Here is a 26110-nt window from a genome sequence, read left to right on the forward strand (position 1 = left end):
CCCGCCCGCATCTCCCCGTACAATTAGTGCATTGCCGCACCAGCAACAAGACGCCAGCTGTGCCACAAGACCGCAGTGAGCCACCCTCAGGGCGCCAGCAACTGGCCCAGAGAGAGCAGCAGCAGCTCACGGCCCAGGACAGCACTGCAGAGTCTGCAAGCTGCCCCTCGGGCTGGCTGCTGGGTCCACCCAAGGAGCCGAGGGGAATCCACCGGGCTGTACCGGGAACCAGCTCGCTGCTCCCCTGAGCTCCTCTCACTGGCAGAGAACTCGGGGGGGGGCGCCTCCTGCAGTAGGGAAATCAGACCCCCCGGGCAGCAAGCCCACTATCAGGCCAGGCCCCTTTGGAGGGCACTGGCCCCGCCCAGCATGTGCCCTGCAGCCCAGGGCCAGGGTCAGGCTCCTTCCAGACCGTACGGACACTAGAGGGCGCTCCAGTTCAGTGCACCCCCCAGCAGCTGCCCGCTAGAAGGGAACAGGCTGGGCCGTAAAGCAGCGGCCGGGGTTAGGGCCGCAGGGAAGGGTAAAGCCCAGCAGTGAGCAGCGTGTGGCTGCAGGCTCCCTCCTCAGGCCTGGCTCTCTCCCATGCAGCTCTCACGGACTTCAGGGCTGCCCCCGCCCCAGGGCCTGACTCCAATAGCGCTGCCCCCTCCCCACCAGCCACCCAGCACCCATTGGCTGGGGAGACCACCAGCCCCCCGAGATGTTCCTGCCGTGGGTGTGTCATTAATGGTGTTGGCTGCAGTAGTACCTGGGAATCGGGGCCCTGTCGTGCTAGGCGCTGTACAAACAGAGCAACAGAAAACCCCTGCCCTGAAGAGCAGCCAGACACACTGAGTGTGTGTGTGTGTGGCGGGGGGGGGGTGCTCATGTGGGCCAGCTGCCATATCCACAGCACAGCGTGTGCATGCAGCCCATGCGGGTGCCAAGTGCACAGGGTGTGTCTGGCCCATAAACAGCATCTCAGCTCCCCCATCGCCCACGGCCTCCCCGGGCACAGCCCTGGTGCTGGGACCCTGTGTGGGGAAGGGCGGGAGGGGTTGAGCCCCCTTTGCCGGGGGCTGCTCCATGTCTGGAGCCCAGTGCAGTGATCAAAACCCGCCTGCAGCCCGTCGGGGGGAGGGGTAACGTGGGATCTGCTATCTGGGGTGACGGGAAGCCCGGCCCCTCTCTGATGGGAGCCAAGGGAATGGGGTGAGGAGGGACTGAGGGGCCAGAAGCCCCAACGAATAACCTCACTGGGGGCCTCCCAACCCGCCAGCCACCCCAGGAGGACACAGCCACAGGTGGGCTGGGGCAGGCCTGCCCCTTTCCAGGCTGCCCGGTCACAGCAAGAGTCACCCCAGGGCAGCTCCTCACCTGGGGCTGGCCCCAGGGTCTGCCCTGGCTCCCCGCTTCACCCCACCCTGCTGTTTGGCCCCCGGGCGGGTATTCGCTGAGCACTGCACGAGACACGGGAATCGAACCCAAAACGGGGGGGGTCCTGGGGCCCCAGGAGGTTCCCCACCTGTTCGCAGTTCTCGTACTCAGTCAGCTGCTCAAAGAGGAGGCAGAGATCTCGGGTGTACTCCCAGGCCGGGTGCTTCTCCAGCAGCACAGCTTGGATCTTCAGCAGCACCTGGGTGTTCACATTGAACCACAGGAAGCGCAGGGACGGCTCGCTGACGTTCTGATCCCGCTGGGGAGCACGAGGGGACAAGGGTCACGCACGGCCACCCTCTGGGGGAACCTCCTAAGGGACTGCTGCCCTGGAGAGCACCTGAGCCCACACCCAGCCCTGCCCCCGGCTGCTTTGCCATTTCCACTGCACCCTCCAAGCGCTTCTGCTCAGCAAGTGCCCCCGGCTGGCATGTGCCTTGTTCTCTGCACTATCCGGATTCAGTGGCCCTGCTTGCCAGCTCGCTCCTGGGATCAGATCATCCCTAAGCCCTGGGGAAAGCCAGACCCAGACTTGGCAGCTGCCTACAGATCCCGACCCCCCGGGCGTGAGCAAAATTCAGAACCCAACACCCCTGGCCTCTGCGAAGTTTGATTCCTCCTCAAAGCATCCCTCCCTCTCAACCCAGCATTTAACCTTCGAAGCTGCTCCCTAGCGGGAAACTGGGGAGAACCGAGCCCTAGATGGCATCACCCTAGAAGTTCACGCTGCTCTGGGACTGTTCGATTCCTGCTTGGGGCCCAGTGAGAACGAGGGATAGCCATGGCTGATTGCCGAAGTGTCCTGGATGAAAAGCCCCAATGCCCAGGCCAGGTGTCAGATGCCATCCACGCCTGGCACAGATTTTCCTGACCCTTGCGGTACCTCCGCCAGCCCAGAGGCAGTGAGGGATTTCTAGAACGCATGGGCCTTGAGGCTGAGAACCAGGGTCTCGGCCAGATGAGCTAAGGGAGCAGTTGTTCAGAGCGCCCGTAGAAAGACCACGGAGCTGACAGCAGAGCTGTTCCCAGGTGAGCTGGGACACCGGGATGGTAAACAGCCTGAGGATGGACAGGGAGCACCGGACACCTTACCAGCCTGGTAATGTTGGCCACCCTGAGAACCTCTTCAAACTGGACATTCACGGTGTAGTTGATGGGGAAATAGTGTTTCTGCAAAGGCAAGAAAAATAAAATCCTAGCAGCGAACTAAAAGCTTCTCTCTTCCCCAGATCCTCCTGGGCTGTGCCCCCATCAGCAACTGCTCCTGTCCCCTCCCCCTGCCTTGACGGGGAAGCGCACCTGGGGCACGTTTCCTTGTGAGTAAACAAATACTGAAAACTAATTTGGGCTGTAACACCTGGAACAGGTGTGCAGCCGCCTAATGTCATGACACTGTCACTATATGCCATGGGGACCTTCCTGCTCCAAAAGTCCCAACCACTTGAGATAAAGGAGAATCGTCAGGAGCTGCCTGCAGTCTAGGGCCTGTGACACACAGCTGGGCAGTTCTGACTCAAGGCAGCATTGCACAAGTCAGCTCAGCACCAGTTTGCTCTCCTCGGGGGCTGCAGCACCTTCTTGGATGTTTGAAAATGAGCGCCAAATAGTTCGCACTTGGGTACCTGGTCATGCACCTAAACCAGGGCTTGGAAATTAACCCACCGGCAGCCCCAGGAGGGACCCTGCTCGGCAGGGCAAACGTCGGCAGGAGCTGCTGGGGCTCTGCCCTTTAGAAAACAAGGGCTTTGAGTTGGCGTCCAAGATGAGCAGTTAGCAGGTTGGCGTCGGGCTGCTCGTTTGGAAAACCTTGGCCCCGGAGAAGCCGAAGGGGGATGAAACAGGAGACGGTTCCAATTCCATGGCCCCCACCAAGCATTCAACGCGCTATGGGCAGAAAGGCAGAGGCCGCACGACTGCCAGAGACGCGTGTCTGGGCCTTTGGAAAGGGAGTCACAAATCAACCGGTAACGTAGCCTGAGCCTAGGGGGGGAAGAATTACCATGTACTGGAGCCGTTGCTGATACGTCAGCTTGTTCTGGAGAGCCTCGATAATCCTGCATTCCTCCTGCACTGCAGCCTCCAGCCCCAGGACAGCCACGAAATCTGCAAATCAATCGCCCCCACACCCGAGGGCGAACAAGAGGTGTAAGGCCATGCACCAGCTGGCTCCCGTCACACGGTGTGGGCCAGGAGGAACAGGGTTAGGCTGCAGAGCAGGGCTCGGGAGAGGAGGGCAATCGGTCAGGGTTTCGAAGCAGCAGCCTGGGGAGGGGAGGGCGAGACAACTGGCCCCACGGCTCAGGGTCATTTGAACGAAGGGGAGAGCGGAGAACGTTCCCCCGCCCGGCTGCGTCCCTGAACAGTGCGTTGGGTCTCACCCGCTGAGCGCATGGACCAGCGCTGGGACTTCGGCCCTGGGTGGCTGTTATCCAGATCCTCCCTTGCATCCCTGCGTGGGCCCTCTGGCCATCCTGGCTTCTCTGGGGCAGCCCCCGCGGGGCACACAGCAGGCCTGAGCGCGCCAGCCAGTGGGAGGCACAGCCATGAGCTGGCACAGCCATGGGCTGCCTGGGGAAAGGGGCTTGGCCTGGTGCTGTTGGGAGGGTGTTGGTCCTGGCGCTCTCCGAACCAGAACAGGGCCACAGGCGCGTCCCTCCCCCCGCTCTGGATGTGACGGGGGAGCGAGCACCCCATCGTACTCACAGAGGAAGGGTGCGTAGCCCCGCTGCATGCTGACGGCGTGTGTCCGGGCAGCGAGCAAACGGACAATCCGGCCTACATGACAATGACCGCGTCAGCGGGAACGGCCTCCCACGTGCCGGGAGAGATTCCAGTGGATGCCCCGGGACGCTGCTGCCAAGGAAGGCCCTGCAGGCTCCCTGCAGCCCCTGCTCTCTAGGGTGCCGTGCGTGTTCACTGCAATTGGGCAAAAAGCTGCTGCCAACCTGCTCCCATCGCAAGGTGCCAGGAGGAAGGAACAACCCAGACCCGGGTGAATGGCTGGAGGCGGCGGCTCCCCGAGGCTGGTGGGGGTGGGCAGTGCTAGTGTTCTCCTCCGTCTGCCCCTGAAGCCGGGCTCTGTAACGGGAGACGGGTGATAAACCGCATGGAACCAATGAGAGGCCGGCGCACTGAGCGGGGGTAGAGCGCCTCGGAGCTCTGAACTCGGCTGTTCGCTAATAAACAGAGCCCCAGAGAGCTCTGCTGTGGGCCAGCTGCCCCCGGTGCTCACCTCCACCCACAGCTGGCTGCATTTCCGGGGCACTGTACATCGACGGGACCAATTTGTTTGACCTACTTCTACCAATCAAACCATTTTTGCCGGTCCCTCAGGTGGTGGCTTAGACAGATCTCAGCGCGCTAAGACCAAGGAGAAGCGCACAAACGACAAACGCTGTCTTTGACGGAGGGACGCCAGCTCCCGCTGTGATGCTCCGCACGTGCCTCATCACCCCAGAACTTGTACCTGGTGCTTTACCAGATCCCCTAATGTCTGTGCCAAGGGCGAAATACCCCCCTGAACGCCCCACGGCAGAGATCCCCAAATGTTTGAGGGTCGTGCCCCTCCTTATCCCTGTCCGTGCCCCGCCAGAGCCGGGCCGCGGCTCGGGGGGTGGGGAGGGAGTAAAGGGGCCAAAGCTGGGGCGGGTCTGAGGCCGGGAATGGAGCTGCAGCCAACAGCCAAGGCTGGGGGCGGAGGTCGGGCCAGGAGTGTAGCTGCGCCGAGGCCGGGGACAGGGCCAGGTGTGGAGTTGGGGGTCAGGGACATGGCTCGGGGAAGGACAGGAGCAGAGCTGGGGGGCAGGGTGGGGCTGGGTGATGCTCCCTCCCCACCCCCGTGGGGGCTGGCCCAGGCCCCGCTGTGCCCCCAAAGATATAGCTCAGTGCCCCTCTAGGGGATCATGCCCCACAGTTTGGGGACCTCCACCTCACGGATTTCCAGTGCAACATCTGCACTGGCGCCATTCGCACCCCGATCATACAGCAGAGATCTGTGCGGCTGATTAGAGCCAGGAGAAAGCTGCCCTCGGTGGGTCCAGACACAAGCCTTGTTTTAATGCGCTATGTGGCCATGTGCAGCTGGGCACGTCTTCTCGGCAGCAGAAGGGCAGGGTAAGAGCAAAAATGTACAAATACACAACCGAGTCAGATGACCTAGATTAGCTAATGCTGTGTGATCTGGCCCTGAGCCAGAACTACTGGAGTGAGTTCCAGGGATGGGGCCTTTTGACCGGTGAGTGTCCAGAAAGGAAATCCCAGAAACAGGCAATATGCTAGGTGGAATCTATGCTACTGCTCCAAGGACCTTGTCTGGGAGGAGGTAGAACAAGCAGGATGCACCCCTCAACACCGGATACACTGTGACTTGCTTCCTTCCCCTAAGCCACAGAATATCTGGACAGACAGATAACTCGGGAGCCTGACTGGCCACCGGGGAAGCCCTCCTACTAGTAACAGCCCGTTCTAAAACGGCCACGTTCTTTAACGGCCTTGCTGCTTCAGTCCATTGGTTACTAGAAAAGGCTGCAGTCATGACACCAAGTTCTCACAGCCTGTTGGACTGAGAGCTGGCAAAGTCACATCCAGCGCCACCCTGCACGTGTCTGGATTGTCACTGGAATGACTTGGTCAATTTAAGCTACTCAGACAGGGCCCCTGGGCTACAGAAACGTGCGCCGGGCTCAATGGCTTCAACCACGTAACGGGGCATTTTCTTGTGGACAAACAACAAGTTTCACATCCAGCCCAACAGCAGCAAGGATTGATCCCAAGTGACTGAGCGGAGTCCCTGAGCTGAGATCTTCACATTACATGGAACAAGTTTGAAAGCTGAGATAGTAGCTAGTTATTAGGTGGCTCAGTCCTGGGCATAAAGGAGTATCTGCACTTCGGGCCGGATCAGAGCTCCAGTATAAAACTGCAGAAAAACCTGAGAGTCTCTGGATTAAGTTTAGAAGCGTGAGCAACAAGGGTGATGTCGTGGTGAGAATCTGCTATAGACCACCAGACCAGGGGGATGAGGTGGACGAGGTTTTCTTCAGGCAACTAGCAGAAGTTACTAGATCACAGGCCCTGGTTCTCATAGGGGACTTCAATCACCCTGATATCTGGCTGAAGAGCAATATCTGCTTGGAGAGCAGTGGTGCACAGACAATCCAGGAAGTTTCTGGAAAGTGTAGGGGACAATTTCCTGGTGCAAGTGCTGGAGGAACCAACTAGGGGCAGAGCTCTTCTTGACCTGATGCTCACAAACAGGGAAGAAATAGTAGGGGAAGCAAAAGTGGATGGGAACCTGGGAGGCAGTGATCATGAGATGGTTGAGTTCAGGATCCTGACACAAGGAAGAAAGGAGAGCAGCAGAATACGGACCCTGGACTTCAGAAAAGCAGACTTTGATTCCCTCAGGGAACTGATGGGATTCCCTAGGAGAATAACTTGAGAGGGAAAAGGAGTCCAGGAGAGCTGGCTGTATTTTAAAGAATCCTTATTGAGGTTGCAGGAACAAACCATCCCAATGTGTAGAAAGAATAGTAAATATGGCAGGCGACCAGCTTGGCTTAACAGTGAAATCCTTGCTGATCTTAAACACAAAAAAGAAGCTTGCAAGAAATGGAAGATTGGACAAATTACCAGAGAGGAGTATAAAAATATTGCTCAGGCATGCAGGAGTGAAATCAGGAAGGCCAAATCACATTTGGAGTTGCAGCTAGCAAGGGATGTTAAGAGTAACAAGAAGGGTTTCTACAGGTATGTTAGCAACAAGAAGATGGTCAGGGAAAGTGTGGGCCCCTTACTGAATGAGGGAGGCAACCTAGTGACAGGGGATGTGGAAAAAGCTAATGTACTCAATGCTTTTTTTGCCACTGTCTTCACGAAAAAGGTCAGGAGGAGGTGACCAGCCCTCTGTGGAGAAAGAAGTGGTTCAGGACTATTTAGAAAAGCTGGACGAGCACAAGTCCATGGGGCCGGATGCGCTGCATCCGAGGGTGCTAAAGGAGTTGGTGGATGTGATTGCAGAGGCATTGGCCATTATCTTTGAAAATCATGGCAATCAGGCAAGCTCCTGGATGACTGGAAAAAGGCTAATGTACTGCCCATCTTTAAAAAAGGGAAGAAGGAGGATCTGGGGAACTACAGGCCAGTCAGCCTCACCTCAGTCCCTGGAAAAATCATGGAGCAGGTGCTCAAGAAATCCATTTTGAAGCACTTTGAGGAGAGGAAAATGATCAGGAACAGTCAGCATGGATTCACCAAGGGCAAGTCATGCCTGACTAACCTAATTGCCTTCTATGAGAAGATAACTGGCTCTGTGGATGAGGGGAAAGCAGTGGATGTGTTATTCCTTGACTTTAGCAAAGCTTTTGATACGGTCTCCCACAGTATTCTTGCCAGCAAGTTAAAGAAGTATGGGTTGGATGAATGGACTGTAAGGTGAATAGAAAGCTGGCTAGATCGTCGGGCTCAACGGGTAGTGATCAATGGCTCCATGTCTAGTTGGCAGCCGGTTTCAAGCGGAGTGCCCCAAGGGTCGGTCCTGGGGCCAGTTTTGTTCAATATCTTCATTAATGATCTGGAGGATGGCATGGACTGCACCCTCAGCAAGTTTGCAGAGGACACTAAACTGAGAGGACTGGTAGATACACTAGAGGGTAGGGATAGGATACAGAGGGACCTAGACAAATGAGAGGATTGGGCCAAAAGAAATCTGGTGAGGTTCAACAAGGACAAGTGCAGAGTCCTGCACTTAGGACGGAAGAATCCCATGCACTGCTACAGACTAGGGACCGAATGGCTAAGCAGCAGTTCTGCAGAAAAGGATGTAGGGGTTACAGTGGACGAGAAGCTGGATATGAGTCGACAGTGTGCTCTTGTTGCCAAGAAGGCTAACGATTTTGGGCTGTATAAGTAGGGGCATTGCCAGCAGATCGAGGGACGTGACCATTCCCATCTATTCGGCGTTGGTGAGGCCTCATCTAGAGTACTGTGATTAAGGGGCTGGAGCACATGACTTATGAGGAGAGTCTGAGGGAACTGGGATTGTTTAGTCTGCAAAAGAGAAGAGTGAGGGGGAATTTGATAGCTGCTTTCAACTACCTGAAAGGGGGTTCCAAAGAGGATGGAGCTCGGCTGCTCTCAGTGGTACCAGATGACAGAACAAGGAGCAATGGTCTCAAGTTGCAGTGGGGGAGGTTTAGGTTGGGTATTAGGAAAAACTTTTTCACTAGGAGGGTGATGAAGCACTGGAATGGGTTACCTAGGGAGGTGGTGGAATCTCCATCCTTAGAGGTTTTTAAGGTCAGGCTTGACAAAGCCCTGGCTGGGATGATTTAGTTGGAGTTGGTCCTGCTTTGAGCAGGGGGTTGGACTAGATGACCTCCTGAGGTCCCTTCCAACCCTGATATTCTATGATTCTAGGACAAGGCAGTGTATCTGAAGTAGCACAGAGCTCAGAGAGTTCCTCACTGCAGTGAGTTCAGACTCGCTGCCAGAAGAGAAACAAGCAATGACATGCGGTAAGCCCCGGTTCAGCGAGGTACTTCAGCATGTACAAACATAGGAACGGCCAGACTGGGTCAGACCAAAAGTCCATCTAGCCCAGTATCCGGCTTCTGACAGTGGCCAATGACTGGTGTCCCAGAGGGAATGAACAGAACAGGTAATCATCAAGTGATCCATCCACTGTCGCCCATTCCCAGCTTCTGGCAAACAGATGCTAGGGACACCACCCCGGCCCATCCTGGCTAATAGCCATTGATGGACCTCTCCTCCATGAATTTATCTAGTTCTTTTTTGAACCCTAGTATAGTTTTGGCCTTCACAACATCCTCTGGCAAACAGTTCCACAGGTTGACTTTGTGTTGTGTGAAGAAATACTTCCTTTGTTTGTTTTAAACCTTCTGCCTGTTAATTTCATTGGGTGACCCCTGGTTCTTGTGTTATGGGAAGGAGTAAATAACACTTCCCGATTTACTTCCTCCACACCAGTCATGATTTTATAGCCTTCTCATATCCGCTCTTAGTCGTCTCTTTTCCAAGCTGAAAAGTCCCAGTCCTATTAATCTCTCCTGATACGGCAGCCGTTCCATACCCCTCATCATTTTTGCTCCTCTTTTCTGAACCCTTTCCAGTTCCAATATATCTTTTTTGAGATGGGACATCCAAATCTGCACACAGTGTTCAAAGTGTGGGTGTACCATGGATTTATATAGAGACAATATGATATTTTCTGTTTTATTCTCTATCCCTTTCTTAATGATGCCCAACATTCTGTTCACTTTTTTGACTGCCGCTGCACATTGAGTGGATGTTTTCAGAGAACTATCCACAATGACTCCAAGATCTTTCTTGAGTGGTAACAGCTAATTTAGACCTCCCTCATTATATATATATATATAGTTGTGATTATGTTTTCCAATGTGCGTTACTTTGCATTTGTCAACATTGAATTTCATCTGCCATTTTGTTGCCCAGTCATTAGTTTTGTGAGAGCTCTTTATAAATCTTCGCAGTCTGCTTGGACTTAACGGTCTTGAGTAATTTTGTATCATCTGCAAATTTTGGCACCTCACTATTTACCCCTTTTTCCAGACCATTTATAAATATGTTGAACAGCACTGGTCACAGAATCATAGAATATCAGGGTTGGAAGGGACCTCAGGAGGTCATCTAGTCCAACCCCCTGCTCAAAGCAGGACCAACCCCAACTAAATCATCCCAGCCAGGGCTTTGTCCTTAAAAGCCTCTAAGGAAGGAGATTCCACCACCTCCCTAGGTAATCCATTCCAGTGCTTCACCACCCTCCTAGTGAAAAAAGTTTTTCCTAATATCCAGCCTAACCCCCCCCCCCACTGCAACTTGGTCCCAGTACAGACCCCTGGGTGACACCACTATTTACCTCTCTCCAATCTGAAAACTGACCATTTATTCTGACTTTGTTTCCTGTCTTTTAAACAGTTACTGATCCATGAGAGGACCTTCTCTCTTATCCCATGACTGCTTACCTTGCTTAAGAGCCTTCAGTGAAGGCCTTGTTAGGATATAGATATTCAGGCCTGTCTGTAAAGGCCTATAAGAATTTAGGTGTATTCTTATCACTTAGCTAGTTATAGAGGTATAAAAGAGAGAATCAAAATCACTGTCTGTCTGCGTAAGGGACTTCTCTTACTGTGACAGTCTGAGGCCTGGTTCTTAGGCTAAGGCCTTCGGTTAAGCAGCAGAGGCAGCCATAAACTGGGTAGTGTACAGTCACATCCTCACATTCCAAACTAGTCACACTGAAATAAGGTGCTATTGGGCTGTTAGGAATACAATCCTGTCCTGATATTCCTGTCACCTCCATAGAAAGGGAAGAGCCTAGAAGATGTAAAAGGAAACTTAGTTTGATAGCATCCTGTCTGGCAAGAACTCACTTATCAATAGCTGGGATGTGAAATCCTCATTTCTGTATTGTTCCATCACTGTAGTCTCCACTTCCTTATTGTTTGTCTGTATAACCTCTGTCTGGTTCTGGGATTGTTTCTGTCTGCTGTATAATTAATTTTGTTGGGTGTAAACCAATTAAGGTGATGGGATATAATTGGTTAAATAACCATCTTACAGTATGTTAGGATTGGTTAGTTAAATTTCAGTAAAATGATTGGTTACGGTATAGCTAAGCAGAACTCAAGTTTTAGTATATAGTCTGCAGTCAATCAGGAAGTAGGGGGGGGAATGGGAATAGAGACTGGGGGTGGGGGAATTGGAATCATGTTTTGCTAAGGGGGGAAATGGGAACAGGGATGGCTCTGTGGTGTCAGAGCTGGGAAGGGGGTCACTGAGGAAGGAAACAGGAATCATGCTTGCTGGAAGTTCAGCCCAATAAACATCGAATTGTTTGCACATTCGGACTTCAGGTGTTGTTCCTCTCTGTTCATTCGAGAAGGACCAGGGAAGTGAGAGGGTGAAGGAATAAGCCCCCTAACAGGCTTTTTCAAAGGCTTTCTGAAAGTCCAAGTACACTATGTCACCCTTGTCCACATGTTTGTTGATCTCCTCAAAGAATTCTAGTAGATTGGTGAGGCATGTTTTCCCTTTACAAAAGCCGTATTGACTCTTCCCCAACAAATCATGTTCATCTATGTGTCTGATAAGTCTGTTCTTTATTATAGTTTTGTTGGTGTCATTAGGCATAACCCTAGATAACTTGGGAGGGTGGAAGACCACGAGTGTCGATGAAGCCTTCCTGCACTAGGCCTAAATGAACCAAAGTTCTTCCATATTTAAACTCTAATTGACCTCAAAAGCCAGATGCAGAAATTGGAATGTGTAACAGCCAGTTATCGGGTGCAACAGGCTGCATACCAGTGCCAAGCGGTAATAATGAGGCCTGCATGTTTCTGGCTGAAGGGGAGATAATAAATCAAAGGGAAAAAGGACGAGATAATGGTTTAAAGGAGCTATTAACAAGCTGGACTTATAGCCGCCAAGATGACTTAACTGCTTAAATGTAATTGCTTGCTACTTGCTTAAATGTAACTACTGCAGAGGGAGGAAGGGGGAGGAAGGGGGGAAGGTAGGGAAGGAAAAAAAAAAGAATAAAAAGGGAAAACTGCTTGTCTGAGATGTGCCAGTCTCCTTGCACTGTTTTGAGATCTCAAATAAACTTTGTTTGCTTCTCCACCCTGGTGTGTTTATTGGCGTGAAGCACACCGGGCAACGAACCCCGCTGTTGCTGTCCTCGGGCACTCTGTGCCGGCAACAGTTTCAACCAATTTGCCTGGTACTGAAGTTATGCTTACTGGCCTGTAATTGCCAGGATCACCTCTGGAGCCTTTTTTTTTTTTAATTGCATCACATTAGCTATCCTGTATCCTCTGGTACAAAAGCTGATTTAAAATGATAGGTATGTACCACAGTTAGTAGTTCTGCAATTTCATATGAGAATTCCTTCAGAACGCTTGGGTGAATCCCATCTGGTCCTGGTGACTTATTACGTTTAATTTATCAATTTATTCCAAAACCTCCTCTACCGACACCTCAGTCTGGGACAGTTCCTCAGATTTGTCACCTAAAAAGAATGGCTCAGGTGTAGGAATCTCCCTCACATCCTCTGCAGTGAAGACTTCATTCAAAGAATTAATTTAGTTTCTCCACAATAGACTTATCATCCTTGAGTGCTCCTTTAGCACATCAACCATCCAGTGGACCCACTGATTGTTTAGCAGGTTTCCTGCTTCTGAAGTACTTAAATTTTTGGTGTGGGTTTTTGAGTCTTTGGCTAGTTGCTCTTCAAATTCTTTTTTGCCCTGCCTAATTATACTTCATTTGCCAGATTTTATGCTCCTTTCTATTTTCCTCAGTAGGATTTAACTTCCAATTTTTAAAGGACGCCTTTTTGCCTCTAATCGCTACTTTTACTTTGTTGTTTAGCCACAGTGGCACTTTATTGGTTCTCTATGTTTTTTAATTTGGGGTAAACATTTAATCTGAGCCTCTATTGTGGTGTTTTTTTTAAAGTTTCCATGTAACTTGCAGGCATTTCACTTTTGAGACTGTACCTTTTAATTTCTGTTTAACCAGCATCCTAATTTTTGTGGAGTTTCCCAATGTGAAATTAAGTGCTACTGTGGTGGGCTTCTTTGGTGTATCCCCCCCCACTGCAGGGATGTTAAATTTAATTCTATTCTGATCGCTATTACTGAGCAGTTCAGCTATCTTCATCTCTTGGACCAGACTGTGTGCACCACTTCGGACTAAATCTAGAATTGCCTTTCCCCTTGAGGGTTCCAGGACTAGCTGCTCCAAGAAAGACATTATGTTGTCAAGAAACTTTATCTCTGCATCCCATCCTGAGGTGACACGTACCCAGTCAAAATGGGGATAGCTGAAATCCCCCATTATTACTGAGTTTTCTATCTTTATAGTCTCTCTAATCTCCCAAGGCATCTCACAGTCAAAATCACCATCCTGGTCAGGTGGTCGGGAATATATCCCTACTGCTATATTCTTATTATTCAAGCATGGAATTATTATCCATAGAGATTCTATGGAACAGTTTGGTTCATTTAAGATTTTTACTACATTTGACTCTACGCGTTCTTTCACATATAGTGCCACTCCCCCACCAGCAGGACCTTCTGATCTGTCCTTCCTATATATATACTGTACTCTGGTATTCCAGTGTCCCATTGATTATCCTCATTCCACCAAGTTTCTGTGATGCCTATTATATCAATATCCTCATTTAATACCAGGCATTCAAATTCACCCATCTTAGTATTTAGACTCTAGCTTTTGTATATAAGCACTTGTAAAATTTGTCACTTTTTAGCTGCCATTATGTGAGGTAATTGAATGGGAATCTTTTTCATTTGACTGTTTCTCATCAGATCCTACCTGCACTTTATCATCTTCCATCCTCTTCTCCTTACTAGGATATAGAGAACCAGACCCTCCCTTAAGGGATGTCTCTGTCCAAACCACATGCTCTTCCATCCTTCCTGTATAGGCTCCCCCTTTCCCAAAAGGTTCTCCAGTTCCTAATAAGCCCCTCCTCCCTACCATAGGTGCCAACTTTTCCAGGCGCCGGTGGGTGTTTGGCCCCGCCGCTACCCCTGCCCTACCCCCTCCTGCCCCTGCCCCGCCCCAACTCCACCGCCTCCCTGTCCCTATTGGACCCCTTCCCCAAATCCCCAGCCCCGCCTCTTCCCCGAGCGTGCCGTGTTCCCTCTCCTCCCCGCTCCCTCCCAGGGGAGAAGTGGAGCGCTTAGGGGAGGAGGCGGAGCAGAGGTGAGTTGGGGAGGGAGGGCAGGGAGCTGCCGGTGGGTGCAGAGCACCCACCAATTTTTCCCCGTGGGTGCTCCAGCCCCAGAGCACCCACGGAGTTGGCGCCTATGCTCCCTACACCATTGTCTCATCCACGCATTGAGACCCTGCAGTTCTGCCTGTCTAATTAGCCCTGCGTGTGGAACGGGAAGCATTTCAGAGAATGTTGCCATGAAGGTCCTGGACTGTAATCTATGACATAACAGCCGAAATTTGGCCTCCAGGACCTCTCTCCTACCTTTCCCTGTGTCACTGGTACCCCACCACTGCACATAAGCCTGTCTAGTTGTCTCGACAGATCTGCAACCTTCACACCCAGCAGGCAATTCACCATGTGGTTCTCCCGGTCATCGCAAACCCAGCTATCTATGTTTCTAATGATCAAACCCCCCATTACTATTACCTGTCTTTTCCTAATAACTGGAGTTCCCTCCTGCAGAGGGGTAGCCTAAGTGCGAGAGGATACCACATCATCATCTGGAGGGAGGGTCCCAACTGTGGGTTCATTCCCTCTGCTCCAGTTGGATGTTCTCCTTTCCTGAGACTTTCATCCTTCTCAACAGCACAGAGGCTGTCAGCCTGGGGATTGGATCACTCCACTGTGTCCCAGAAAGTCTCATCTGTGTACCTCTGTGTCTCCCTTAGCTCCCCCAGTTCAGCCACTCTGGTCTCCAGAGCCTGTACGTGGTCTCTGAGGGCCAGGAGCTCCTTGCACCAAATGCACACGCATGCACCGAATGCACCCACCCACAAGGCAGGTAATCGTATATGCTGCATTCAGTGCAATAAAGTGGATAGCCCCCACGCTGCTACTGGACTTCTGCCTGCATTTCTTTTCACTCCTGCAGCTTTTTTGGGGGCAGGGGCGGGGGGTGTTGGGTTTTGGTTTTGTGCCTAGTGTTATGCACAGAGACGAGCCCCAGGGAACTCCATGGGGTCAGTCACGTGCGGACAGGTAGGCGCATGCCTCGATACTTTGCTGACGGGGCTCCAGTGATTTAGGGTTGATCCATTCACGGACTTCACTGAGCTTTGGATCAAGCCCCTGCCCTGATCCTGCAAACTCTTAGCCACACGCTGAACTTTAAACACGAGCAGCTCCATTGCCTTTGATGGGGCTGGTGGCGGGAGCGAAGCCAAGCGCGACTGTGCTGAGAATGCCTGGGGAGGGGGGGCTGGGAGGAAAAGGTTAATCTGTGGTTCTCCCTGCCTGGGGAACTGCAGAAAAGCAGATTTACTCTCAGCCAAAGCACAGCAGAGGCTTGGCTGGAGTCGGTGGGGAACTCTTTTATCAACACCTGGGGAAAGAGTGTTTCTAACGAACCTGAACGTAGCCCGGCCGGCTGGCGGAGTGGCCTAAGGGGCTGGCCCCACTGGAGGGGATCTGCCCTCTCCGGTTAGCCAGAGGGTGTTAGCCCCGCCGGCATCAGCAGCACTCCAGCTTCGACCCTCCCCCGCCAGGCTGGCTTGCTCAAGTTTAAAGCACCCCTTACTGGACCGAGAGACATTCGTGTGGGGACGCGAGTCAGGGCAGGAGCTCCACTGAGTTACAGCTTGAGCTGACGCTGCGGCGAAGACATGCTCTTACGTCCTGCCTGCAGGTCATTGTCCCCCTCTGCAGGGCAAGAGCCATCTCCTTGCTCTGTGTAGAGACAGCACCTAGCGCCACGGTGCCTGAACCCAGAGCATCGTAACAATCACAGAGGCACTGTCAATAACTTCCTGGCAGTCAAACAACCAGAGTGGCCAGCCACAGCTCTGGATTAAGGGTCCCTGCTTGGACACAAATTGTCTTCCCAGGCCAGTCAAGAGAAGCTGCCCCTTGGGGACAATCCCAGGAGGAATCAAATGGTCTGGTAAACTTTAAACACTCTCACGCACTACAGCCAGGCTGGTGCCAGTCACAGCTGTGGCTGCGTTTTACCGCCCGTAACTTTCTTATAATTGCCTTTACGTGTGATTTCCACTAATAAAACTCAAACCCAGCAAGAGCCTCACAGCTACTGCGGGCTGAGCTGTCTGGCTTGGGGAGAGCAGTCTGGATGGTTCGCTCTGGGTAGACCCAGCTACCTGATTTCAAACGGTGCAGATCCGGATCTTTCTACTGAAATGAATAATAATCCTTAGCTCGTATCTAGTGCATCTCATCTGCAGAGCTCAGGAGCGCTATAGAAAGGAGGTCAGTATCATTATCCCTACTGCACAGGTGGGGAAACTGAGGCACAGGGACATGACTCACCCAAGGTCACCCAACGGGCCAGTACAGAGGCAGGAATAGAAGGCAGGTCTCCTGAGTCACAGCACAGTCACAAGGCCACACTGCCAGCCTGCGCTGGTCAGGAAGAGACGAAGACAACCTGTCCTGTAGCACCTGTGCTAGCTCTGCAACTCAGGCTGTTCCCAGCTGCCCCCAAGGTTTCCAGGCACTGCAGATGCTGGAGCTGGCTCCACATCCCTGTGCTGTGGCCATGATCAGGGAGGAATCTGGGGCTCGAGACAGGCAGGGCTTGGCACCCGGGGGCACAGGAGGCTGCGTGAGTTTTTGGCACACGAGGGGCACGTGAGGCTTTTCCACCTGGCGAGAGAGGGGCGCATCTCTGCTCTCCCCTCCTCTCACTGGGCCGGGACAAAGGAAGCTGCATTTTTGGGAGGGGACTTGATTTCACCACTCCCCCCACACCCAGCACCGATCTACCCCAATCCCATCACTGGCTCCTGCAACAAGGGGTAGAGGAGACGGCCTCGCTGGGATGTGGGGGCAGACCGACCCTCCATTCAAGTTCTGACGAGACAGTGGTCTGTGCACGCGCCTTGATTCCACAGTGCAGCAGTTACAGCCACCGCTGCATTGTGGAATCAAGTAGGCAGCAGGCGCCACCGGGGAAGCAGCTGCAGGCGTTGCTTGTTTCTGTAACTGCGCATCAAGATCCTTCCCTCGGGCCTTGTCTCCGCACCACCATGGCACCCGCTTGACTCAATCGGCTTCAAAGCCAAGGATGCTCTGGCCAGGGTGTGATCTGGGCCTTTGCTCCAGTTAGGGGAAGGGAGCTGCTCCCCGGCGTCAGCTGGGCTCAAACATACTCTCCACTAACTCAGTACAAGCCTGGGGGTAGATCAGGCCTGGGGAGGTGGAGCACAGGGTGGATCCCACAGCACAACCCGCCACCACGGAATCACGAAGCACAAGGGGTCCCTGCTATAAACCCGTCCGCGGTCGTCAGCATCATTAATACATTACAGTAGAACCTCAAAGATACCAACATTAGAGTTACGGACTGATTGGTCAACCAGACACCATGTGGAACTGGAAGTAACCAGACAGCAGCAGAGACAGAAAACAGAACAAAACGACTCCACCCAAATCTTGTGCTGCAGGATCTCAATCTTTTTCTTTCTGAGGCCTTCCTCCAATATACTATAAAAACTCCAGGGCCCAGCGGGTGGCCTCAGGGCTGTGGGGCTTCAGCTACGGAGGGGAGGAGGGAGTGCTCAGGACCTTTGCCCCGGGGGGGCTTGGGGCTTGGGGGGGGGGGGGGGGGGGGGGGGGGAAAGTGTGCCGGTTTCAGTGCCAACATTTCCCCTGTAGCTAAAGTCCTGAGCCCCAGTGCGCTCTCTCCCCCCCCCCGCCAGCTGAAAGCCAGGACCAGAGCCATGGAGAGCCCCAAGCCTCCCACCCCACCCTGAGGGTCAGAAGCCCTGACCCCCCCCCCTTGCAGCACCAAAGCACCCATGGCTGAAGTCCATAGCATCTTGTTCAGAGTTACAAACAACCTCCATTCCCGAGGTGTCCGGAACTCAGAGGTTCTGCTGAACCTCGAAACCCAGGTGGAGGTCACTCCAGGGAGCAGCGCCCCCTGGTGGCGACAGCACCACATGCGGCCACAAGCCCTCACCAGCACGAGGCCCGCACTCTGCGTCCAGCGTTAGCTCAGAAAGCTGAGTGCCCAGTAAGGCGGCCCTCCCCTCTCCTCTCCACCGGCAGAGCTGCCTGTGCTCCGTTCCCCTGCCCCTCCTCCTCTCTCTCAGGGCACCGGCTGGTGACCCCAACACAGACACAAACTCCAAGCTGCAGAACTGGCTTTAAACCGGGAGCAGGTCTTCTCTTGGGCAAAACGACACTGAACAATCAGCATCAAACTTCAGCCCCAGACTCGGCCCTCTGGGGACCGGCCCTGGCCAGTCACACGGTCAAACGGATTAAAGGTGTTTCCAGCTGCGCGAACCTGGGAGCTTTGGTAGGCAAGTCTGAGCTGAAGGATTCGCTCCAGCCCTGCCCTGGAAGGAGCCAGATGGCTCTGTTGATTTCAGCAGAGCTCAGGTGATGGAGGCCAGCAGAGGCCCTAGGGAGAGGATTCCAGGCTACCTTCTGCCGGTTTCACGCCATGCTCAGCAACTGCCCTCAGGGCGGGCACCCTTTGACCTGGGGGCAGGGGGTTGGCTGGAGCAGGGCTCCAGTTCCCCTTCAGAGCAGGGAGATGAATTCATTCGTATTTATTCTGTGCATGACAGCAGCACTCGGAGCCGCGCCGCCTCCTCCAGCCTCTGAAGACAGAAGTGATTTGGCTGCAACATCTGGCAGGAGAGCGCCCGTGACCCACACCGATTGCCAAGCTGCCGTCGCATAGGGAACCTCGCTCCCAAATGAAACACCTTCCCAGACAGCCCCAAACTGGCGCGCTCCCCCACCCGCTGAGCAAAACCCAGGGAGATCCCCTGGGGCAGACTGAAATAACCATGATGACCCCCAGCTTCCTACCGCTGCGGCATCTAGCAACAGCTCAAGGTGTGCATGACAGACAGTGTCCTCCAGCAAACCACGGCCTGGAAAAGACAAGGGCCAGGATTATGGGCTAGGATCAGGGAGCCTTTCCAGGCCTCGGCCTTTAATCTAGCTGCAAAGAGCTGGATTAATGGGTAAGGTGACGGATTTTACCCGTCAGTACCAGGTGCAAGAGCCTCTCAGACGGTGGGACTGACATGCCAGCAGGTAAAGCAACTCCCAGGAGTGTACAAGCAGGGTCAATTCAATGAAGAACCATTCCCCCACCCCCCTGTAATGTCTGCGTTCCTCCTCCCTGCTGCGTAACTCCCATCGCTGACATATTGCTCTGCACTGGTATTTCATCAAGGCTGGAGGCAGCTCCTGGCACCCAACGTGTTTGCATCTCTAACGGCTCTCTGCACTGCTAACTCACTGCCCTGTTGAGAGTACGAAGAGCTCAAAATCGCCAAGGCTAAACAAGGAGCCGTGCTAGTCAAGTCTCTAAGCCCTGGCCCCCTCCTCGAGCTCATATTGTGATCTCCTCTTTGTTAACCAGTCTGCCAAGTTCCACTTTCGCCCTCAAATATTCTAGCAATAATGGTCACTGAATCAGGGAGCTAGATTAGCGTATTGATTGTCTGTACCAGCCCTGGGAAAGTAAAACAACAACCCTAGCCACGAACAATAGCGTACACCACGCTCCTGCACTCAACGGACAGAGCAAATCTCGGCACAGATAACACGGGGCAAGGAAGGGAAGTAATCTGGGTTAAACATTTACCACCAGGGTATCAGCATGAGGAAATTCCAGCTCCTGCTGTGTGGGCACAGTGTGTGTCGGGGGTGAGAAGGATTGGCACAGCAATGGAGTGGGTTCATAGGGCGCAAAAAAAAAAAAAAAAGCCTGTGATAAAATCCTAACCAAGCTGCAATAAATTTAGCAAACAGCCTTGGCTGCATTTGTACCAGTGAACTGAGGTGCTAAAAGTTTTTTTCCCTCTTATTTAATTGGCCTCTCAGAGTTGGTAAGACAACTCCCACCTGTTTATGCTCTCTGTATGTGTGTATATAGATCTCCTCAATATATGTTCCATTCTATATGCATCCGAAGAAGTGGGCTGTAGCCCACGAAAGCTTATGCTCTAATAAATGTGTTAGTCTCTAAGGTGCCACAAGTACTCCTGTTCTTTTTGCGGATACAGACTAACATGGCTGCTACTCTGAAACCTGTGCTAAATTATGTCACTAGTAGCACGCACGCGCACACGCTCTCTCTCTCTCTGCTTTACAAGCCCAATTTCCTGGCTCCTTCATGGCACCTATTGAAATCAATGGGAGTTAGGCCTCTGAAGACCTTTCAGCACCTCGGCTGCAGCATCGGGCTGAGCCCTCCTGAAAACCTGGCTGCGCCCCTCGAGCAGCCGGCCCGGAGCCATTTGTCCACCCTGCCGCAAGCTGGTCTAAGCTGCCATTGCCCTTACTTGTAATACACAGAGCTGGCGCAGAGGGGAGCCCTGGTACGTTGGCAAGAAGCTCCCCACATCGCCCCGCAGTGCACAGGACCTGGGGGCTTTGGGATGCCCTGGTTCTCTCTCTCTCTACCCTGGGTACAGCAGTTGTGACAGGCTCTCCCTCACTGTGGTGCTCCGCTTGCCCTTGTTCCTGTAGTACCTGAGTGTGATGGGTTGGATCACAGAACTCCCCTTGGGAGCTGCCATCTGATGTGCCAAGACTACCCCTGCCAGCTCGGGACCCCAGCACCCTGTCTTGCTGAGCCAGACACACCCGTCTGCTCCAACACAGACCCAGGGTCTGAATTACTTACCCCAAAGCTGCAGACTTAACCTGAAAGCAGTTTACAGAAGTGTTCTTGTCTTTAACACTCAGATGCCCAACACCCAATGGGGTCTAAACCCAAATAAATCCATTTTGCCCTATAAAGCTTATACAGGATAAACTCATAAATTGTTCACCCTCTATAACATTGATAGAAACATATGCACAGCTGTTTGCCCACCCAGGTACTAATAAGTTAATTAATAAGTAAAAAGTGATTCTATTAAGTACAGAAAGTAGGATTTAAGTAGTTCCAAGTAGTGACAGACAGAACAAAGTGACTTACCAAGTAAAATAAAATAAAACATGCAAATCTAGACCTAATACAGTAATACAACTGATTACAGGTAAAATCTCACCCTTAGAGATGTTTCAATAAGTTTCTTTTCTCAAACTGGACACCTTCCTAGTCTGGGCACAATCCTTTCCCCTGGTACAGCCCTTGTTCCAGCTCAGGTGGTAGCTAGGGGATTCCTCATGATGGCTCCTCCTCTTTATTCTGTTCCACCCATTTATAGATCTTTTGCATAAGGAACCCTTTGTCCCTCGGGGTTTCCACCCCACCCCACACCCCTGGAAAAGCACCAGGCTAAAGATGGATTCCAGTTCAGATGACATGATCACATGTCACTGTAGGACCCCAAGCCTTCATTCCTCCCAGCCTGCTGCAAACAGAGCCATCCACAGTCAATTGTCCTGGTTAATGGGAGTCATCAAGAGTCCAAACCCATCATTAATGGCCCACACTTCGCATAATTACAATAGGCCCTCAGAGTTCTATTTCAGATTTCTAGTTTCAGATACAAGAGTGGTACATTTATACAGACAGGATGACGACACTCAGTAGATTATAAGCTTTACAAGAGACCTTTTGCATGAAGCATATTCCAGTTACATTATATTCACTCATTAGCATATTTTTTATAAAATCCTATCGACTGCACAACGTCACACTGAGCACCTCTCCAGCATCAGTGTGTTTACCTTCAGGCACCCCTGGGGGGAGGGCAATTCTCCCGTAGGTTACAGAAGGGACCTGCAGCAGACAGACAGACAAAGTGGCCGAAGTACCCAGAGCTGTGCAGCACCTTACCATGAGGAAACCTTGTCTGTGCCTGCCACGGCTTGGCTCCCTGGCTCTGCCAACCATGGGCAGCACAAGCCCTCCCCTCTCGGCCCACACTAGCTCCACTGTCCCTCTGGAGGGTAGCGATAAGCAGGCCCAAACCCCGCCCCCTCTGAGCATCCAGCCCCTGCTCCACTGGACTGTCAGAATTACCTGGTCCCCAAAGAACAGTAACCGCAGCTGACCCCTGAGATCCCAGCGTCGCCAAATACACACCGCTTCGATTAGCTAATCGTGAAAACCAGAACAAGTTTACGTAACAATTCAAGTACTAGCAAGTAGGTAGAAAGTAGACATAACCAGTTGTTTCTGATAATGCCAAATCATAATACACCTTCTAGCACCTAGACTTAACTGCCAAGACACGTCCTGCCTCATAAAGGTTCTCCCACCCTAAGTCTTTCTCCCAGTGTTAACCAGACCAGCTTCAACCATCTGCTGGAAGCTTTTCTCCTTGGTGAAGGATCCCGGGGGTCTTTCTGCATTCTCCTGACACAGACTAATTCTTTGATCTTAGCCTGAACCAGGCCACCTGGCTATGGCGTGCTCCTTCCTGTAGATTTTGTGATCTCTTGTCGACTTTGCAATAAAGCTGCTGGCTCCGTATGCAACAAGCTTTACATTGTAAGCCACACATCATAATGGTCAGCCAGGGAGATAAGCGTCTCCTGCCCCCTGCCTGAACAGAACCTGCCAATTACCTCCAGGCGACCTGTCTTAACTCACATACCTTAAGAGCATAGTTTTCAGTATAGATACTTAACTCCTTACAGACCATCCAGACATCCCTCTTGCAATGATTAAGACAACAAGTGTGTACCTGGAGGTTGGTAGAGACCTCACGTGCCACCCTTCCGCACACTGTTATGTAGACGTCAGACCCAGTGGATCCCTATAAGCCCTATGCACCCCTACACCCTCTCCTAGTTGTTCCCAAGGGATGTCTGGACCATGGCTGGCTATACAAGAAGTCTGTGACAGAATAGATTATTGAATCCAAGTCCCTGGCAAGCATCCCAGCCACTGGACTATCCTGAGGCACGTTCCCAGGAGGCAAAGCGCTGCTCCACTCAAGCATGCTGCTGTGGGTGGATGCAGAGACAAACACAAGCAGAAGAGGCTGTTGGTATGGATGAATGGGCCAGGTGTGCAAAGGCCAATACTAATATTGAAATTACACGTGGTTTATACAGCCACAGTTTGTCCAAAACTGATTTTTCATGCAGTGCTGACAGATGCACTGCTAAAAGACACCGGAACATTTTTGATGAGAGGTGCTTTTGGGGCATGTGTCATGATAATGACTAATAATTCCATCCATGCTCATGTCTGCCACCAGCTGGGAGCTCCGACACACCTGCCGCCAACCTCACCACAGCCACGCATACTGGGCAGTCAGCGGGGCGGGGGACTTCTCAATCCATTTGCTAATTGAGGATCAGGGTGGGATTCAGACAGTGGGAAGGGGAGGGGAACAGATGCAGATGGAAAAGTTTCGGGTTGAAGGCTGGATACGGGACTCAGAGTTAGTCTCCAAATCCGCCAATCTGCTCTATTATGAAAAGTTCCTGGAAAAGGTTCAGTTTTAAATCTCTTTTTCATGCTATTTTTAATCCTTCCCAGCAGAGCCCCCGGCCGCGTCACCCAAATACACCTGGGGGAGGGGGGCTTGTTTTTGCAAAGTTCTGCATTTGTCCACAAGAGCACCAGCCGCATTAGCCACCTGGCCTCGGAGGGGGAACATGACCCTCCGTCTGTCACAGCGAGTGACAGGGTAGACGCCAAGGTGCAGAGCTGCCCAAGTCACAGTGGGATGGCATCTAAGCTTTGCAATGCAGCAGTTCCTCTGTGCACACAGTCCAAGCACTCACTTTAAGGCAGTTGTTTTCAAACTGTGGGTCGCAACCCAGCACTGGGTCGCGGCGGCTCTGCTCAGCATTGCTGACCGGGCCATTAAAAGTCCCGGCGGTGCTGCCCAGCTGAGGCAGGCTAGTCCCTGCCTGTTCTGACTCCACGCTGCGCCCCGGAAGCAGCCAGCAACAGGTCTGATTCTGGGGGGAATGGCGAGAGCGGCGCAGAGCCACTTGCGTACCTCCGTCTAGGAGCTGGACCTGCTGCTGGCCACTTCTGGGGCGCAGCATGGTCCATGGTGCCAGGACAGGCAAGAAGCCTGCCTTAGCACCCCTGCTGCACCACTGACCGGGAGCTGCCCGAGGTAAGCCTGAACCCCAACCCCCTGCCCCAGCCCTGAGCTCCCCCAAACCCAGAGCCCCTTCCTGCACCCAAACCCCTCATCCCCAGCCACACCCCAGAGCCTGCACCCCCAGCCCGAAGACCTGACCCCCTCCCACACCCCAACCCCCTGCCCCAGCCCAGAGCCCCCTCCCACATCCTGAACCCCTCATTCCCAGCTCCACCCTGCAACCCCACACCCCAACCCCCTGCCCCAGCCCAGAGCCCCCTCTCACATCCTGAACCCCTCACTCCCAGCCCCACCCCACATCCTGAACCCCTCATTCCCAGCCCCACCCTGCAACCCCGCACCCCACCCCCCTGCCCCAGCCCTGAGCCCCTTCCACACCCCAAACCCCTCAGCCCCAGCTCCGTTGGGTCGTAGGCATTAACAATTTTCTTCAACTGGGCCGCCAGAAGCAAAGTTTGAACCCCACTGCTCTAAGGCACTGTCTAAAGACTTCAAGCCAAGGGGTTTTCCAGTGCGTGTCAATACAGCCCCATTCCCTGCACTTCTGGCTGCGTGTGCACCAGCCCGGGCTCCTCCGCCATCCTACCTTCCTGGCGCCCCCCCAACGGCGCAGACCCTGCTCTGGGGGCCACACTGGCTCGCCCGGGGCGGGGGGCGCAGCATTCAGCCCGGCCGCTCCGGGGGCGCAGGATCGGGACCCTAAAGTGGCCGGACAAGGCGAAGGTGCAGGCGGGGAGACGCCAGGGAGCAGCGGTCAGAGCTGGAGCATGCACGGGAGTGTCGCACTTCAGCGGAGCGCACACCCCCCACCCCGCCCCCCGGCTGGCAGGGCCCCATGCACCGCCCTTCCCTGCCCCCCTCCGGGGTACCCCGCCCCCACTTCCCAACTTGTTCACGCTGCTAAACCCGCCAGGTGCAACTGCCCCCCAGCGAGCCGCTCCTGCAGCCCCCGGTTACCTGCGCGGCCGCCTCGGGCTCGGGCCGGGGGGTCTCGCGGCGGCCGCCTCGCGCAGGAAGGGACCTCGGGACGGTCTGCGGCGGCCAGTCCCGCTCCCACCGCCGGGGGCTGGGCTCGCGCACCGGGGGGGCGTGGGGGGGAGCACGCGCCTGCAGCTGGCTGGCAGGAGCACGTGGATTCCGGGAAATCAGGGACTTTCTCCTCGCTCGCTCCACGCGCCCCCCGGCACTGGCTGCACGCGGCTTGGGCGACGCGCACTCGCTGGGAGCGGCCGCGGGGCCCTTCGCCCAGCCCCTGAATGCTCCGCACCGCGCGTCGCGCAAAGGCAAAGGGCCCCCGGCGCTGCCCCTTGCGGCCGCTCGGACCAGGGGCTGGACGCGCGCGTTTGTCTCCCCTGTATTAACCCCGAGCGACTGAAAATGCACCTGCCCCCGGGCCTCCCTGTCCAGCCTGGAAACGGGCCCTTCGCCCGGGGGCAGAGTCCTGCAGCCCCGCACTCGTGCAAAGATTCAATCCTCCGTCCTGCATCCAGTTAACCCCAGGGGGAAACTCCGCTTGACTTGAGCAGGAACAAGGTCACGGCGGGAATTTCTGTCTGTTGAAAGTTTCTTGCTACCGGGAACAGCTGGGCCCCAAGCCCGCCTCGCAGATCCGTGGGCGAGAGCGGCCGGGCCGGCCATGCGGATCCCCTAAGGGAGGTGGGGCCGCGCTCGCTGTGCCCCGCAATAGCCACGTGTAAAGCACCGCACCGCACCGCACGCCGGCAACGCTGAGCTGAGCTCACAGCTGGCCCTCGGGGGGCTGGGGTGGTGGACGCTGAATCACAGATCACATCCTAGGGCCAGGGACTGGAATCCACTCCCCGTGCTGGGGCCCTGGGATCCCACAGATTGGGCACAGATTCCTGGCCAAGCCCTGGCTTTTTCCATTTCTCTCCCTCTCATCCTTTGCCCTTTAGGATCCAGCAACCCTGACTCCACTCAGGCTGGCCAGCAAAGATGA

General features: G+C 53.7%; 1 protein-coding gene across 8 annotated transcripts in view; it reads right to left on the reverse strand.

Moving 5' to 3' along the window:
- IL34 (interleukin 34) overlaps nt 1-25808 on the reverse strand; it is a 34945-nt gene extending 9137 nt beyond the window's left edge. The window contains exons 1-5 of one of the 8 annotated variants that reach the window (XM_034788762.1): nt 25534-25808; nt 4123-4484; nt 3419-3522; nt 2512-2589; nt 1508-1678 (exon numbers count right to left, since the gene is read on the reverse strand). In XM_034788762.1, coding sequence (XP_034644653.1) covers nt 1508-1678; nt 2512-2589; nt 3419-3522; nt 4123-4150 — 381 coding nt within the window. In that variant the 5' untranslated portion in view covers nt 4151-4484; nt 25534-25808. Of the gene's footprint in view, nt 1-1507; nt 1679-2511; nt 2590-3418; nt 3523-4122; nt 4498-16462; nt 16774-24736; nt 24921-25107; nt 25400-25533 lie in introns of those variants that run through there. The other 7 variants (XM_034788760.1, XM_034788767.1, XM_034788759.1 and 4 more) reach the window with 7 other exon arrangements.
- Between the last annotated feature and the right edge of the window lie 302 nt (nt 25809-26110).

Source organism: Trachemys scripta, chromosome 13 (genome assembly GCF_013100865.1).
Source record: "Trachemys scripta elegans isolate TJP31775 chromosome 13, CAS_Tse_1.0, whole genome shotgun sequence".
NCBI classification, from domain to species: Eukaryota; Metazoa; Chordata; order Testudines; family Emydidae; genus Trachemys; species Trachemys scripta.